The following is a 19,016-nucleotide window of genomic DNA, read 5'->3' on the forward strand; positions in this document are numbered from 1 at the left end:
TAACATGACTACTAGCCACAGCCCCTGCTTGGAAAGGATTATATGGAGCAGAGCTTGTGTTTTTGCAGGTTCTTACCCTTTAGGATCCATGGTAATGGTCATGTCTAGGACACTATACAGAAAACAAAACAGATAAAGGAATGGAGCTCTGGAGAAGGAACCTGAAGGCCAGAGGGCTTCTAGACATAACTGGGAAATAGTTAGACAGAAGAGTGATGGGAGACCAGGAAAAGTCAACTCATCTGCACAGGACCGGGCCAGCAACCTGAACTAGTGAGTGAGCTGGAGCTGTGCTGGATCAGAATTTCTAAAAATGGCAGAAACACTACGACATTAAGACTGTATTCTGAGGAAATGCAAGGAAGCCAGTGTTATGGGCATGTGTGGATACAGGGCTCAATTTTTTATATAAAGCAAAGTTTGATGGTGAAGAAAAAAAATAAATCTTAGAGCTGTGAGATTACATTAACTTAATTAATAAGTACAAACAACTAGCAACATTTATTTTAATATGTGCCTCTACAGTACACAAATGCCCAGAAAAACATTTTGATGACTTTAAGACAGATCATTCACATTCGTAAGGAGTCAGAGCATCTTGCTGGCCTTTTAGCAGCATGCTCTTAGCTGATAATTCCGTAACTATACAGCTGCTCTTTCTCACAGTGGTAAAAGCAAGCATAAACATTGTTCGCACTGACACTAAACAACCAGACCCAAGTGGCTCTTCATAAAGCATTACCATCATCTAACCTTATTGCTACCTAAGGTAAACAAAAAAAGAGATTAATCTTATTTTTCAAATAGTGGTGTAAATCAAAGACATGGAAAAAATCATAATATGAGGAAATGTACTCTTCTAGATGATTCTTTCTGGACTGTTAGAAACTATGCTTATATTTCATGGAAAGCTAACCAAAACAAACTCCTTTTTTCTAACCTTTCTCATTAGATCTGGTCCTGAAAACTATCACATTCCTGGCAAGCAAGCCAAGGGTAATTTTCTAATTTAACAAAATTGGTTTGTCCTCTACTTACGTGCAAGCACGATATTATAAATAATTACACTAATACTTTTTAAACTTTTTCCAATGAGAGAAAAATTCTGTTTTGAGACATTGTCACCAGGCAAAAATAGCTCATCTCTAACATGAAGTTAATTCCTTTATCCCCAGAAATCTTGATCTGAAAATTCTCTGTTTATCTCACCCCATATTTGCAGTTCATTTCATTGTCCCAGCAAAAAAGCTGGCAATTTAAACTGGCTGGTACCGCTGCAGTTGATGGTGTCCTCAGTGACTGGTGAGGACTGGCACGTATTGGACTAGTTAACAGCCAGCCAACCAGCCATGGAGCTCAGTACTCTCCAGCCCCTTGTACTCTGAATAGGCCTCCTTATTCTGCAGACTTCCAAAACCTGTGGCAGAACAAGTCTTTTCTTTCAGCTTGGCAACACTTGTTATCTCAGCTCTTAAGCACCCTCATGTGCTTGCCCATCTGGGATATAACACACTTCAGGTAGAACAGAATAAAACAGAGTCAACTGAATCAGTTAAAAACATCCCATCCCAGTAAATGATACCATCACCTATTCACTAAATAGCCTTTTCTGGCCTTCATGGAGCGCCAATTACTTATCACAACTTGTACTTCATTTAAAAAAAAACCAACAATCTGGAATACTTGACTTACAATTTGTATATAAATTATTCTGTATTTCTGTTAACTTCAGATTTGAAGTTACTGAACATCTAATTTAACCCCTGTGGAGTCTGGAGAGAAGAGTCGCTGCTTCACTGATTTGCAGATTTTGGAGGAAAAAAGCAAAACACCAAAAACTATGATTAGCATGCAAGATGAGAGAGTCATTGAAATGGAAACAAAAATATTAATCAGAACTGGTAGAAGTATGAAAGTTTAACAGCATATTTGAATTCAGAATTATCTACAGCAAAACACAAAAAGCTTGTGTAATACTGTAAAATTCATATCGTTCTCTCTCTAAACTAATAAGGCATAGCTTCAATGGTTACACTACAAGTAGATTCTCTTTTAGTCAGAATACAGGGTGCAGCCAAGTTGTACACAAACCTGAATTCACTGAAGGTCTATGTTTAACTGTAGGACAGAAATGAACTCTTTTCATAGTTGTGAAAATCATTCCGTTCAGTATGACTCATTCTGCTCAGTACATTTCCTTACATTTAGATGGGCCCTAATGTATCTATGACTTCTAGAAAGAAAAATGAGAGGTAATAGCACAAAATAGGATTTGTTTTGAAAATGAATACAAAATATTCTAAAGGTGCACTCAAGATATACAGATCTCCAGAAATTTTAATTCACTGTAAGACAATAAAATATTCTGTCTTCAGATGTTACAAGTCTATCTGGAAAAAAGTAAATAGGTTTTGTTTGTTTTTATTTTCCCCCACAAGACTTAATGTCTAGGACAGTACAGATGTAAGTGCAAATCTAGGAAAGTTGAACTGCTGTTTGGCTCATAACTACTGCTGAGGGAACAAATACAAAAAGAACTGTTAAAAATCAAATCCTAAGTTACATATAGGTAGCTTTAATTAACAAAGATTGCAAGTGAAAAGGATATGAAATACTTTTAAGTTCATTCACTGCATCAAACTAGTTTTGCACAGATGTAGTTCCTAGACTACTAAGATTCAGACTTCTTCAGCCTGCTATTACACAAACTGTTGTACAAACGCACCATATAGTAACAGTAAAGGGATTGTACCAATTCTTCTGGCTTTATTCATCCATCTGAGAATAAAAATACTATTTTTGTAAGAGAAAAGGCAGTATAATATTTTAAGCTTCAGCATAAATGAGGTAGGGAAACATATTTTTATATATTAAACACTTGTTGATTAGTTAACAACATTATTGCAGTTCTGCTCCCTGTTCCTAGCATGGGTAATTACTGAAATGTAAGAACCAAAGGTGTGGAGAAGCAAAAAAGCACGTGGCCAGATTAGATTTTCACTCATAATTCCTTCAGTGAGGAAACACATATCTTCTTTAAGATATTGATAAAGATTGTAAATTTTAAAAAAGTGAAAATCAGACTGTTAGTTTAAATAAGGAAAAACATGTTTTATTTACACGTGTGCCCTTATCCCCACACTCTGAATTAGGTAGAGTAACAGCATAAGAACTTTGACAATTTTCTTTTTCTTATAAGCATTCTTATCTTGAATGTGAATGCTGTTTCACTGGACTCTCCTGCTTAGAACAAAAATTATCCCAAAACGCAGAATCCTCAGGTGTGACTGGAATACCAGACGCAACTAAATCTTCAAAAGTCAATAATGTAAACTGTGGTTGGTTAGGCTCCATGGAACATACCTAAGGAAAATATACATTAGTATTACATGAATCAATAAATCTCAATTTTCTTCCTGCAATATTCCCTGTCCAGTTTAAACTACACATTGCTTACTGAAGAAAATATTCCAGCTGAGACCATTGTCACTGTCCCTAATTTAGCCTATACAGTAACTAATAAAAAGCATGTAACAGGCCACACAGAAAAAGCAAGTTTTTCTTTGAAAACTGAAAGAACAAGGGATAGAGAGTGCTGCAAATACCACAGAATGAGTGTTTAAGTCCAAAAAAAAGGAAGAAAAAGCCCACCAACAAAATGTAGTTTATTCTCCAGCAGACATGATTATTTGAGATGATAGCGTGAGAATTTATTCCACTAGAGGTGTGCCTATTGCTACTCTTCCTAATACCAGCAGTCACTGAGTTGTGCATGCTTCTCTCAAACTCATGCTATTTAAGGACACATGTGGTCACAATCAACCCACAATTCCCAATGTTAAATCCAAATGAAGTGCAGACTGAGATATTGGAGATGAGACTGTCATGGTCTCTGCAGTAGTTCCATCATTTCAAGAAAAATCACATTTCAAAGAAAAAAAGTTTGGGTTTTTTTAAGCACATATAAATGTGCAGCCTGCTGTATGCTATCTGCAAGCGTAATTCTTTCCAAACAGCAGTGCAAATAGTACAGCTGCATGAATCGAACATTAATATAGCTGATCCTTCTAAATTCAGCATTTGCTCAAGCAACATATTCTTAACGCTTAATATTTGACAGAATGCAGCAGGCTACTCTGCAGTGGGGTTATTCTGTACATCACACAGACTGAGACGTTTTTGATGCAGGCTAAGGTACTGTTAACTTCTTGGGGAGCGAATACTGATGCCTGGTAATCACAGAATGGCTGAGATTGGAAAGGAGCTCTGGAGATCGTCTTGTCTGAACACCCTGCTTGAGCAGGGCCACCTAGAGCCAGTTGCCCAGGGCCACACTCAGATGGCTTTTGACTGTCACCAGGGATAGAGACTCTACAACCTCCCTGAGCGATCTTGGTCAACCTCACAGGGAAAAAAAAAAAAAAAAAAAAGTGTTTCCTAACTTTCAGAGAGACCCTCCTGTGTTTCAGCTTGTGCCCATTGCCTCTTGTCCTGTCACTGGGTGCCACTGAAAAGAGCCTGGCTCTGTCCAATTTGCACCCCCCCCAAACCCTTCAGGTATTTAGATATATTACTAAGATCCCCCCTGAGCCTTCTCTTCTCCAGGCTGAACAGTCCCAGCTCTCTCAGCCTTTCCTCATAGGAGAGGTGCTCCAGTCCCTTTATCATATTTCTGGCTCTTTGCTGGACTCTCTCCAGTATGTCCATGTCTCTCTTGTACTGAGAAGCCCAGAACTGGACCCAGCACTCCAGATGTGGCCTCACCAGTGCTGAGTAGAGGGGAAGAATCACCTCCCTTGACCTGTTGCCAATGCTTTGTCCAATGTAGCCCAGGATACCGTTACCCTTCTTTGCTGCAAGGGCCCACTGCTGGTTCATGTTCAATCTGACTGTCCACCAGGATGCCCAGTGCCTTTTTTGTCAAGCTGCTTCCCAGCTGGGTGACCAGGTACCTGGGGTTGTTTTTCCCCAGGTGCAAGACTTTACACTGCTCCTTGTGAACTTTATGAGGTTCCTGCCAGCGCACTTCTCCAGCCTGTCAAGGTCCCTCTGGATGGCAGCATGACCGTCTGACATATCAGCCAATCCTCCCAGTTTTGTGTCACCAGCAAACCTGCTGAGGGTACACTGCCCCATCATCAAAGTCATTAATGAAGATGTTAAATGGGACTGAACCCAGTTTTGACCACGGGGTAAACCACTAGCTACCTTCGTGCCACTGATCATCACACTCTGGGCCCAACTGTTCAGTTTTCCACGCACGTCACTGCCTGCTTATCCAAGTATATACATCAACAGTTTCTCTAGGAAGATCTTATGAGACACAGTGTCAAAGGTAGAAGGTACTGAAGTCCAGGTAGACAATATCCACTCCTCTCCCCTCATCTACCAGGCCAGTCACTTCATTGTACAAGTTTACCACGTTGGTTGAACATGATGTTCTCTTGGTGAAGCTATGCTGACAAGTCCTGATCATTTCCTTCTCCTTGATGTGCCTGGAAACGGTTTCCAGAATTAGTTGCTCCAACACCTTTCCAGAGATCGAGGTGAGGATGACGGGCCTGTAATTCCCCGGGTCCTCCTTCCTGAAGACAGAGCGACATTTGCTTTCCTCCAGTCTTTGGGCACTTCTCTCAGTTGCCATGATCAATCAAATATTATTGACAGTGGTCTTGTGATGATATCTGCCAGCTCCCTCAGCACTGTGGGTGCATTCCATAAGGGCTCATGGACTTACATACATCTAGTTTGCTTAAGTATTCCCTGACCTGATTCTCTTCCTCCAAGGGTACATCTTCCTTCCTCCTTCCCCTCTGGGATTCCTGAAGGCCAGTCCTGCTAATAAAGACTGAAGCAAAGGCAGCGTTCAGTACCTCGACGTTTCCCATGTCCTGTGTACTCAAGGCCACTATCTCATTGAGCAAAGGGCCCACATTTTCCCTAACCTTCCCTTTGTCTCCTATGCACTGGCCTTCTTGTTGGCTTCTAGAAGCCCTTCTTGTTGCCTTGGACATCCTTGGCCAGATGGAATTTCATTTCGCTTTAACTTTTCTAACTTCATCCCTGGATATTCAATGTTTCTGTATTCCACCCAGGTTACCCATCGTTGCTTCCACCCTCTGTAGGCTTCCTTTTTGTGTTTCAGTTTGACTAGGAGCTCTTTGTTTATCCACACAGGACTCTTGGCATTTTTGCCTGACTTCAGCAAAGTTACTGGGATGGAACTCTCTTGAGCTTGAAGGAGATGATCCTTGAATATTAAGCAGCTTTCTTGGGCCCCGATTCCCTCTGAGGCCTTATCATAGAATCATTCAGGTTGGAAAGGATCTTTAAGACCATCAAGTCCAAACATTAACCTAGCACTGCCAAGTCCACCACTAAACCATGTCCCTAAGCACCACATCTACACATCTTTTAAATACCTCCAGGGATGGTGACTCAACCACTTCCCTGGGCAGCCTGTGCCAATGCTTGACAAACCCTTTTGGTGAAGAAATTTTTTCCTACTATTCAATCTTAATCTCCCCTGGCACAACCTAAGGCCATTTCCTCTTGTCCTATTGCTTGCTATTTGGGAGAAGAGACTGACACCCACCTCACTACAATCTCCCTTCAGATAGTTGCAGAGAGTGATAAGGTCTCTTCTCAGCCTCCTTTTCTCCAGGCTAAACAACCCCAGTTCCCTCAGCTGCTCCTCATAAGACTTGTGCTCTTCACCAGCTTTGTTGCCCATCTTTGGACACACTCCAGCACATTATTCCACGTAACTCTTCCAACCAGGTCTTTTAGGAGGCCAAAGTCTGCTCTCTTCAAGTCCAGGGTTGTGAGCCCTCCTCCCTGCCCCCAGGATCCTGAACTCTACCGTCTCATACTCACTGCAGCCAAGGCTGCCTTTGACCTTCACATCCCCAACAAACCCCTCCTTGTCGGCGAGTAGGAAGTCCAGCAGAGCACCTTTTTTCATTGGCTCCTCTATAATTTGGAGTCATCAATAGACTCCAGGAACCTCCTGGATTGCTTATGTCCTGCTGTGTTGTCCCTCCAGCAGATACTGGGGTGCTGGAAGTCCCCCATGATGACGAGGGCCTGTGAACATGAGGCTGCTCCTATCTGTCTGTAGAGGGCCTGATCTGCTTGTTTTTTCTGGTCAGGTGGCATATAGCAGACACTCACTATAAAGTCACCTTGACCTGTCCTCTCTTTAATCCTAACCCATAAACTCTCCGCTGGCTCTTCATTCATCCCCAGGCAGAGCTCCATGCACTCCAGCTGCTCTCTCACATAAATGGCAACTCCCCCTCTGCATTTTCCCAGTATATCTGTCCTAAAGACCCTGTACCCCTTGATCGCAACACTCCAGCCATGGGAGACATCCCATGATGTCTCCATAATCCCAACAAGATTGTAGCGCTGCAACTGCACACAGATCTCTAACTCATCATGTTCATTCCCCATACTCCATGCACTAGTGTACAGGCACTTTAGAGAGGTGCCCCAGAATGTTGAGTTCCTGGAGAGGGTTTGGGGGATTTGTCCATAACGGTGCCTTGTGGGCACTTGCTTGCTGACATGGACCCCACTTAAGGCCCATTTGTTGATTTTGTTATCCCTTCCTGTCACGTCAAGGAAGGTAGGTCAATAAGTAGGTAAAAGAGCAAAAATGTCTATTCTCTGCTTCAGCATTTGAGCAGTAAGTTACTGTTAGGAATAAATGGAGACACAACAAAACCGTTCGTGTTTGTTGTAACAGCACAGCAAAACTCAAAGTTATCCAATTCAGACTGAAAGCAAAAGTTAATTGAGCTGCTTGTCACTTTATATCCTCACACAAGTGACAGGGTGTTGAGACATTCCTGTTCATCTGCCGTTTTTGGAGACACAGTAAAGCTGCAGGAACTGTGCCTAGAGCCATGCAAGTGACATCACAGATGCAAACCAAATATGAACTAAGCCTCAGAGCTGAGTAGATTGTTAACAGACCTAGTTTGAACTTCAGCACATGCTTGTCTGAAGACAAGTGTGCTCTGATTGAATTCATCACAAGTCCTGTGAAATTTAGCAAGTGACAGACGAAAAGATATTTTACAGCCCACATAGGAATTATAAAGAATGATAAACTCGGCCATCTTTCATTGAGATCTGCCTCAGATAACAGTCTAGATCTAGGTAAGAGTGTAGATAAATGTTCCTTCTCTTCAAGCATACAGCAATCACTAGCAGACATTTTGTTAAGATTCTTGACACTAGAGAATTTAAATTATATTACTTTAAAGTAACAATTGCTCTTTCCTGTGAATTGTAGGTACTTGATATCAGGTTGGGAAGAAAGCTCACTGAAAGTAAATGTTCTGCACACAGGACATAATAAATTACTCCTGTGATAGCAGAGAGGGAACAGAAACAGCACTGACATCCTGAAGCAACTGCATAATGTCCACACACTCGCATTCCTGTTAGGAGTCCTGAAAAGGCACAATGTAATAGTACAGAAATTTTCACTTCATTTTCATATTGGGGAGTCACAGAATGCTCACTTGTCCTATCTAAAATGACCTTTCTTCAGTGAATCGAGCTAATGAAATTTAGGTCATTACACATGTAGCCAGTGGACAAGTGGGCCTTTGAGATTTTTCCTGGTTCAAAGACTTTTCATTATGACTTTTGATACTGTGCCTATTTTTTCTATGATAATTTTAAGGTGTGTGACAGTGATGGTGAAGACCAATACTAAAAAATCCTGGATTTTTGTGGAATACTTAGGTAATTGTCTTTAGAAATAATGCCCACCTTTTCACCTCAGACTGACATTTATCAATATTCCAGTAGGAGGGATGTTACACAGCCCCACTGTGAACTGAAGTATGTCCTGTCAAACAGAATGCACGTATTTTCTTGAAGAGTATTTGAGGACTGATTTACCACAGTAAATCCTCAAAGGTAGTTTATACATCTGTTTTTTAATCTAACCAATACTAGTTAAAAGGTCTGCCTGTCTGTGCTACCCATGAACACAAACTCATACTTCATGACCATGATAGATGTGTGCATGACCATTTTCATCCTCTTATCCATTCATATACTATTTTTTTTCTAGTTCCTGGCAGAATTTTTTTTATAAATAACAGAAAACAACTAACTCATTTTCTTGTGAGCAACTAAAACACCACAGACAAACCTGGCAATTTGTCACACTTTGCTGACCGTCTGGCTATTTCGGCTACAACTTGCCAGTCTGCCTCAAATTTAACTTTTATTGCTATTTTCATGACCCAGGTCTTTGTTAAATTACACAGAAAATCCTGAAAAGCTTTTAAGTAGCTTTGTTGCTTCTCTCAATAGAGAGACCACACGGAATGAAGACTAACACTGCTGTTCTTCCCATCTGTTGGTTGTTGCTGCTTGTCTCAAGGGTTATCTTGTTATAATGGTGTTTGAGAGATGGATCTGCTCTGGGATACATGCACTGACAGTCCCCCATTAAAATCAACTTAGTGACGTGCTGTACTAGTTTAGCAGTCCAGATTGGTTCACTGTCTCTGTTTCCCTCACTGTGAAAACCATCTTTCCCACATGGGTATTAGCAGGCTGTGACAAAAAAACCCCACTTAATCTTCTCTTGAATGAACACACTGAATGCTGTAACACATACATTCCAGATTTGACAATATCTGTTGCTGTCCTCTGAAACCATTTCTCCTTCCCAGACCTTTCCTGAAATAGGCACCACAGAACTAGAGGTAACAATCAGTAACAATCTGATTAATGTTGTGCATAAGATAAGCTTTGTCCTTGGCCCTACATCTGAGATAACACACTTTTAGCTACAGCATCAGACTAAGTTTAAGTTCAAGTGATTAGTTATCAAGACCTGAAAACATTTCATAATTACTTACATCAGAATGCTTCTGTCCAAATCCCTCCTGTTTCCTGAGAGCCACTGCAACATGATGATGATGATCTAACCGGGTTTCCTAATAAAGATGAAAAATGGCAATGTAAATGCATTTTCTTTACTCTGTTTCCAGTAAAGACTACATAAATGTTTAGAATATGGTTCAGAACAACAGCAGAACATAATTTAAAATGCTTTAAAATAATGACATCCAAAAAGCAATAATCCTTTTTAGTTTTGTTGGAGAGCTCAAGAATGCAGATGCAGGGCTGAACTGGTTACTATAGGTTACCATCATCTCACCCATTTGTAGATATTTGTATTCAAGTTTGTGACCTTAGCATTCCTTTACCAGTTCCTTCTAAGTCACAAGCCACATAACCTGTCTCAGCTATCTGTTTTCCAATGAGATGAACTGTGAACTTCTGAGAGGTATTCTGAAAAACAATGATGTAAGTGTAAACTTAAAGCAATGACTCTCTCACTGTTGGCTTCAGACAGCATGTAAGATTACAATTTCAAATTTCTGACATGGCAATCTGAGCACTGGTCTGTGTAAATATCAATCATTTTTCCTCAAAAAATGTTTTAAAATATAAAACTATATATTTAATAATATAGTTTATCTACTGAATAGTTTTGTTTAAAAGTCTTTTCCTCTAGAAAGGCTAAGAATTCATTCTAAACAATTCATTTCAGAAAAAAACCCACTTCTATATAGCTTCTGAATAATGTTTATTCTATAGTCAAGTCATAATCCTGTTGCTTTATATATATATGGGAGGGAAATAATGATTATAAATAGGGGAAAATAACGTTTTCCTTGTTTCTTTATCCAAAAAATTTTCACATAATTTCTGCAGAAACTTTCCAAAATGAAAATCAAGAATGACAAGAAATTTACCTAGAAAAATGAACAATTCAGATATCTCCATTACTCTGAAAATCAGCTAGTAGTCTGGATATTCTCCTGGGAGGTATGACTGAACCTCCAATTTCCACTTCCTTGGGAAATACTCTAACTGCACTATATTATAATATAAAGAAAGCATCATGATGTAGTCCTATTTTCTCTGACATGTTGTTGGTTGCCTTTTTTTCCCCCCTTTTAAACTAAGCAAAATGTCTTTTAAAACAATGCTGTGTTCTAGTTTTTGGCTGGGATAGGGTTAATTTCCACAAGAAGCTGGGAGGGGACACAGCCAGGACAGCTGACCCAAACTAGCCAAAGGGATACTCCATACCATATGATGTCATGCTCAGTATATATGGGGGGGCTGGCCAGGGAGGAGGGGTTGCTCCTCAGGACAGACTGGGCATCGGGCTCCAGGTGGTGAGCAAACTGCATTGTGTCTCACTCGCTTTGTATATTCTTTTATAAGTATTGTTCTTGTTATTTTCCTCTCCCTTTGCTGCCCCAGTAAACTGTCTTTATCCCAACCCATGAATTTTACCTTTTTCTTCCAATTATCCTCCCCATCCCATCTTGGGGGAGGAGTGAGCAAGCAGCCACGTGGTGCTCAGCTGCTGGCTGGGGCTAAACCACAACAGCTGTCAGTCCGCATTAGGCTTCTCTACAGTTCATCTACTATACAGGATTTTCAAAGATTTCAGTTGCAAGGATACTATTGCTGTGATTCCCAAACAGCCCCAGCCCTGTATATAGAAAAAAGTGCCAAGATGCTCAGCTCAGATCTACTCAACCCAACTCAGGCAATACAGCAGCTGCTCTAGTCATGTGTAGCAGCAGTACAGCTATAAGGTTGGGGGACTTTACTGGCAAAGATGTGGGTGTCTTGGCAGATAGGTGCTGGTGTGGGAGTAGAACTGTGTTTTTACTTTGATCTCTCCAGCACCAAACTGTGCCTATTTGACAGATTTAGAAGTGAACTTTGTCTCTCTCACCTATTTAAAAACAAAACAACGAGCTCATGTTGTTTTACCTTTCTGCAAAGCACTAGTAAGAAAATAACTATTTCAACTCTTTCTAGATTAGGAGAAATATTTAATGCACATGAGAAACACTAACAAATCTGCAGTGAAGTGACTGCAAGAGCTGTAGGTATACTTAGTATGAAGTATTTTATTAGGTTTCCCATTCCTTTACTAAGGTACAAGTCTGAAAATAAGTCAAGCATAAAGAATACTACCTCAATTTTGATGAAATCTAACCATTTGTATGCATCATGCACATTTATATAACTTCCTCAAAAATAAAAAAAGACTATGAAAATTAGATGTTTGATCAAGTGTTGCTACACAATTCATTTAGTTCTAGGGTGGCAGCATTTTATGTTGGTCTAGATGGAAAAAATTACTACATCTAGTTTTTCATCACTTCATTTTCCCCATTCTTTCATTTTTTGCATGTCCAAGAGGTTAAAGACTGATGAAAACAGAGGACACAGCACAGCACATTCATCAGTGGCCTACAACTGTAGTCAAAAGTTTGCAAAGAACTCTGTTACAGCTTTTAAGCTAAAGGCACAGGAATTTCTTTTCGTGAACTTATGGATCGCTTCTTGTTTGTGCAACTAAAAACATATTATAAATAAAGTATTTTACATATCGGTAATAAAATATTTTTTTTGTCAGCTCAAAGCTGCATTTAACAGGCAGTAGCTCTTTAGATAATGGGGACCATTCCCCCGCAGAGACCCTGCCCAATGGATAACGAATTCATAAGATGCCAACTCACATATCCTCTGTGATCACAAAAAAATTTTCAGCATCTTAAAATAAAACATAACAAAGTATGTCCTTCATTTTGTCTTTGCTGCTTCAGAGAAATGTAAATCCAAAACAAATACAGAACGGAAGGAGATCTTTCCTGACCCCTACTAGTGGCCAGCAAAAAACTTCAGATATGGAGTTAATGAAACATACTAAAACCATAAAACCCAGAGAATCAGCTTGCTTCTCTATTCATCTGGAGATGTTCCTATACCAGCTCATAAAATAAAACCAACTTCTTAAATGGAAACAGATGATTAAACAAAAAAGAGGAAGATGACAACTGTACAAAAATTTCTCTGAGGTAAAGGAGGGGTACTGCATCCAGCTCTGGGGTCCGCAGTACAAGAAAGACATGGAGCTGTTGGAGCAAGTCCAGAGGCCACGAAGCTGATCAGAGGGCTGGAGCACCTCTCCTGTGAGGACAGGCTGAGAGAGTTGGGGTTGTTCAGCCTGGAGAAGAGAAGGCTTTGGGGACTTACAGCAGCCTTGCAGTACCTGAAGGGGCCTACAGGAAAGCTGGAGAGGGACTGTTTACAAGGGCATGGAGTGACAGGACAAGGGGGAATGGGTTTAAACTGAAAGAGAGCAGATTTAGATCAGATATAAGGAAGAAATTCTTCATTATGAGAGTGGTGACACACTGGAACAGGTTGCCCAGAGAAGCTGTGGATGCCCCCTCCCTGGAAGTGTTCAAGGCCAAGTTGGATGGGGCTTTGGGCAACCTAGTCTAGTGGAGGGTGTCCCTGCCCATGGCAGGGTGGTTGGAACTAGATGATCTTTAAGGTGCTTTCCAACCCAAACCATTCTAGGATTCTATGAATTCCTGTACTTTTGTTTTGTTGAGATTCCTCTCAATAAACCAGAAAACATAAAATGGATCAAAAATTGTTTTTCTCTGCACAGAACCAAAGTGTTACCAGAGCTATTCAAGCTACAGGCACATAGAGACTTACAATGACCTCATTTCAAAGGCTCGGCAGAATGATGTGTCTGGGATTTAAATCATTCTGGATTCACTCAACAACAGACAGCTTACGAGGAAACTGTACCTTCCCAGCCAGCAGAACTGATTGCTGTGTGAATCCAGTTGGATTAGCTAGTCTTAGAAGTAAAAGTTTTCATTCCTATTTATTCCTGACAATACAACAGGATTCACTTCTCTTACTGAGGGTGAAAGACTCCATTACAGTTGCACACCAACAACGATTACTAAATAAATTTCAAATTGACCCAGGTAATCTGTTTGAAATTCATATTCTGGAAGCAGTGTGTTTGCCTATAGAGAAACCAAGCAAATATTTGTTGTGAAAACAGGCAAAAGATTATTTGTGTAGCAGCAGGGATGCAGGTGATTCTTAATCCCTGAGTGAGGTTTAGGATAAATTGGGTGCTTCCTTTATAAACTCGTTGTATCCAAAATTGAGGTAGGGACCAAAACTGAAGTGTCTTATGTCCCGTTGAAGATTCTCCTTTAATACAGATTCCAATAAGTGCTATTCAGCTATTCTTCCTGATTAGCTGTACAAAACTAGGACCAATAAGGAGATACTTGTGAGCACACTTAACATACTGCAAATTAGTAATTAGGATTTTTTTTTGCACATATCAGATCTGCTACAGATATATATCTATATTATAAACTTATGTTTATCTCTTTAAATCAGAAAACTTGTGTGGGATGCTGGACTTTCCAGGCTTGTTGGTGCTGTGAGCCAGCAGAAGGGGCCCTGGGGGAGTCCGACTTGGGCCAGAGCAGGGATTGAGCAACTTGCTTATCTTGCACTGATAAGCACTGGACCTGAACAGGGGCAGGAGATGAGCAATTTGTTCATCTTAACAAGATGCGGCGCCTGATGGGTCTATTCCTCAATCAACTAAGTGACACCTGGGGTGAGGGGGAGCCTTCACAGCTCGATGTTACTTTGGTAAAACTAAACAGACCACCGCACCTCTGTACTGAACGCCTTTGTTCTCTGCCACTTTCCCCACCAGCCCCGATCAACTGCACAACAAGTCTTGTTAAGGGCCAGTCGACACACAATACCTGACTTAGTCCCACCTCGCCAAAAGTATAAATCTGGCATTTAGAATCCTCTTTTTTGAGGATGAGAACTCCAACTATCTGGACGGGTCGACGGGCCTGGACCTCTCTCCTCCCCAAGCAGGGACGCCTCTTTGGTAAGACTTGCGTCTCCGATTATGTCAGATGTTACCCCGGGAAAACTATCATTAACAAAAACGCTGAACTATTAACTTGAGCTCAAAATTGTTGCAGTAAGTGCATTTATCAATGGCAATTCCGAACTTTTTATATCTGTCGCCTCAATAAATTACCTATTTTTCGTTTCAACTTTGCAAAACTGTTTTAGTGAAAGTCATTAGTGGGGCTCTGACAGGCAAATGTTGACTCTGATAAGTGGCTGCACACATAATCCTTTAGACATAAACCGTTGATCAAGTTGGGGACTAAGACTGGACCTAGCCACACCTAGGCTCCTCTCTGAGACGGAGTTTAGAAAGCAAGGGGGTCCTTTCTGAACCTCGTGACTCAATGGGAGGGCCTCCTTCAGCCACACATCAGACTCGTACCCTTTTACACGACAACTTGTCATAATTGTTATGGATCAATTTCTTTCACTTTTATTAAAATTAACTAGTACTTCATTCTGTAAGTTTATTTTCTTCAAAGGAAGTAAATGGATGATAAAGAACTACTCGTAACAACAACAATCATCATCATCATAATAATGATTCCATCCTAAATTAACACCCTGACACAAACACCGTATCACTCTTCACTGGGCTAGTAAACTTCTAATTATTACTAAACAAATTCACCTTTTTCAAATGAGAAAAGTGTGCACTACCTATGTGAATAAAGCATATTTATCACACATAGCAGACATATCTTAACATTAAATTTATGTTTTCAAATGAAGTTTTACTCTATTTTTTCTCCTACTCCTTCCAAAACAGCTAGAGGGAATCTGAGTAGCAATCTCTAGAGTACTGTATGAAAACAAGTGCCTAAAGCTAAACCAATCCATCAAGATCAAAGGCTGTTTGTGAGCTACTGCCTTCTATCCAAGCTCAAAAATATATGACAAGCGGAGGAGGGGAAAGACACTTCAACCTAAACTAAGCCCTTGGTAAAAGGACAGCAATCGGTCAACCACACAAGGTAGCGCATTCGGTATTTGCAACAAAACAACGGAAAAAGAATTTTTTTAAACGTTCACAGAAAATTCTACCACCAATATGAACAGGCTTTGCTCTTGATATGAACAGTTACAAGGCATCTGAACAGTGTCAGCTTTGATTTGCTCTGATTCACCAGTATTTCTCTTGACCTTTTTGTCATGACAAGGTGGTAGATCTTTTTCTAGTCTATGCTTTTAAGTTGCTTTTTTTCATATTACATGGTACTTTCTGAAGGAGATTTCAGAATATTTTCTGTAATTTAAATGGGTAAAATCCCCTTTATTTCTCTCTTCTGCTTTTGATAAATTAGATTCTCTTTAAAACTAAACAATCCAGAATATGTGATAATTGGATTTTAAACAGCCTTGCTCTCTTCTATCATCTCCTGTCATAAAGATATAGGTAGATCTGAAAAGCAAAACTATGAGATCATTTTTTTTTTAATTTGATAGAAAAAGTTCACTCAAACACAGCACAACAGGGAACACAAGGAAAATACTATACTAGTCATATGCAGTCTTACAAGTGATTCGTAATGACTTCCCTTGGGTGACTCTTCCAGATTTCTCAAAATTAGTGTTTTCAGTTAACAAATTGTTTCAGGAATTTGGCTCAAGGGCAAAAAAACAGAACAAAAAGACTTTTGTAAGTATGAAAACGGGCACAAGATTAAAAGAAACTTGGGAGAAGACAAAAAAGTAAAGTGATGCTTAATTTTCGGCTGGGGATTGGTAACTGAAAAACTAATTATTTTTTTCAATTTCATTTTAATAAATGTTGAAATTTAAATGAAATTATATCCCAATTGAGCTTGTATTTAAATTAAACTTGATAATAAATCCTTTCTTTGAAATAGTACCATCTGCCTTATTACAAGGCCGTGCTCTTGGGAAGCAGGGGGCCAAGCATGGAAGAGGAGACAATCCTCAGACAAAAATTAAATTAAGCTTCTAACAGTAATTACTAAGTAATAAGGAAAAATCAAATAATTGTAAAGCATCTAAGCTATCTACATCATCACCTTCAGGCTATTTTTGTCAATCAAAGACCAAAATTAGGAGTTCCAGAAGTTGATCGAAAGAGGTAGATGCTTCCTGGACAATGGCACACTGCTAGCATTAACACAGAAAGCATTCATTACAAGATGTGTCACAGTCTTTCATAAGATTTTCTTTTGCCAGCCTATAACTCCAAGAAAGTATGGCAATATCAGTAAGAGGGCTGATTCGGTATGGGTAGACTTTTAAAATAACACAAACCCAAATGTGGCTAGAAATGGTGAAAGCAATGAACTGTGAAGAGGTCAATTTACACTACGAGTTAATTGTTACTAGTACATTCATTCTTTTTTACTACATACATACCATACATGTAGTTTGTATACTACATAAAACAAGCATACACCAGAAATTTGTCATTTAGACAAGCTCTACTAGAACAGCTGTCTCCAGCAATGCAGATATTTTCAAAATGTCAATGCATAATAGAAACTGAGTACTCTTCCTGAAAACTTCATGACTACTTTGTGAAATTGCAAAGTATGTATGCTTTAAATATATACCAGCTGCACAAACTTACGGCAAACTGGAACAAGGTGCCATTTACAGACAATTTTGAAGTCACAATGTCTTTTGTGTTTCTTCCTTTAAATGGTTGACCGAAAGTGCCTCTGAGGTGCAGAGAAATAGTATTGTGATTTATTTAAATTTTTTAAAAGCTTGGTTTCTCAGGGTAATTAAATAATTTGAGATCATTGTATAGAATCATAGAATCATTTAGGTTGGAAAAGACTCTTAAGATCAAGTCCAACTGTTAACCTAACACTACCAAGTCCACCACTAAATCATGCTCTTATCAGTTCTTTCTCTCTACACCCTTTAAACTACATTAGATGCTATTGATCATATTCAAGAAGGAAAAATAAACAAAACTCCAAACCCCAATGCTCAGACAGAAGACTGAGCCCAAACTAAGGTTCCAATTAAGTAAAGGCAAGTTTTTTTGCATCTCTCCATTCCCACAGACAGCAGCCAGTCAGTACACTGTAACTCCAAACCCACAAATCCATGTTTCTACCAGCTTGTATGGACAAGAAGAAAGAAACCCAAAGGAGCTGAAGATATCTCCATTTCAAACATTTAACTTAAACACTAACTAATAGGGCTAGTTAATCACTAGTTCCATTCTAGATCAATTAATGAAGAACTTTAAAATCTTAGATACTGTTCAAAAGTCAGGTCTGAATATGCTTCAGTAAACTTCCTGCACACCCTAGGATGAATTTCATAGAGTAAAAGACATATACTCCAGGAACAGGAAAAATAAAAAGCCATTATAATGAATATATCTCTGGGATGGTTTTGCAATCATCAAAACAACTTTAAAATGCTGTGGATTTATATCCTAAGTTTTGATTTATATATGTTCAATGTGGTTATACAGAATAAAGATGTGAAGCTGCAATTAAAGAAAAAACCAGATGTGCAATGCAACCGTAGGGTGTTGAGACTGTTTATCATTATTGAAAAAATAAATCTGAATATTCCTTACCTCAAATGTCCACTCTTCTTCTTTATCTCCATCCAGAAGCATTTCTGTCTCCTTATATACCTTCCCTATTTCCAGTTGCAATGGGGACACATTAAATTCAATTCTTTGCAAGTTAAAGCCAATTCCGACTCCAATGGCCTTTAAGAAGCTTTCCTTTAAGGCCTAAAACATAGAATAAATGTATTTTATTGCTGTTTTCAAACTGTTCTATAAACATTACTTCTGAGCAGACACTGTAGACTAAATAAATTTAAGATTTATACTACTGTAAATGTGAGGGTAGACTGATGAAATTATCAAGAGAAAAAGTTATCAGCATTAATACCTAGCCTAACTTGCTGCATCATAATCAACATGCAACCAGAATCACCTAGTGGCACATACAGACATGAACCCTCCACCTTGTTCTGAGTCTGCATTTAAAACTAATCATAAATCCTTCTAGAAATGTCAGCTGTACTGTGGTTCTTAAAGTTATGCTGACATTAGAAAAATCACTAAAATATAAAACCCATTAAAACATTATCTCCATATGAACATGCAACTATAAAAAGTATAAAATTTTACCATAATGAAAATAATGACAAAATATATCAGAAGAGAACGTGCAGGTTATGGCATTGCAGTCTTTAAGTAG

General features: G+C 39.3%; 1 protein-coding gene across 3 annotated transcripts in view; it reads right to left on the reverse strand.

Annotated features, from left to right (window-relative positions):
• Positions 1-3,096: 3,096 nt before the first annotated feature.
• AASDHPPT (aminoadipate-semialdehyde dehydrogenase-phosphopantetheinyl transferase) overlaps positions 3,097-19,016 on the reverse strand; it is a 37,270-nt gene continuing 21,350 nt past the window's right edge. Inside the window, exons 4-6 of one of the 3 annotated variants that reach the window (XM_075742311.1) lie at positions 18,380-18,541; positions 9,894-9,971; positions 3,097-3,363 (exon numbers count right to left, since the gene is read on the reverse strand). In XM_075742311.1, coding sequence (XP_075598426.1) covers positions 3,205-3,363; positions 9,894-9,971; positions 18,380-18,541 — 399 coding nt within the window. In that variant the 3' untranslated portion in view covers positions 3,097-3,204. The other 2 variants (XM_075742312.1, XM_075742313.1) reach the window with 2 other exon arrangements.

Source organism: Balearica regulorum, chromosome 1 (genome assembly GCF_011004875.1).
Source record: "Balearica regulorum gibbericeps isolate bBalReg1 chromosome 1, bBalReg1.pri, whole genome shotgun sequence".
NCBI classification, from domain to species: Eukaryota; Metazoa; Chordata; class Aves; order Gruiformes; family Gruidae; genus Balearica; species Balearica regulorum.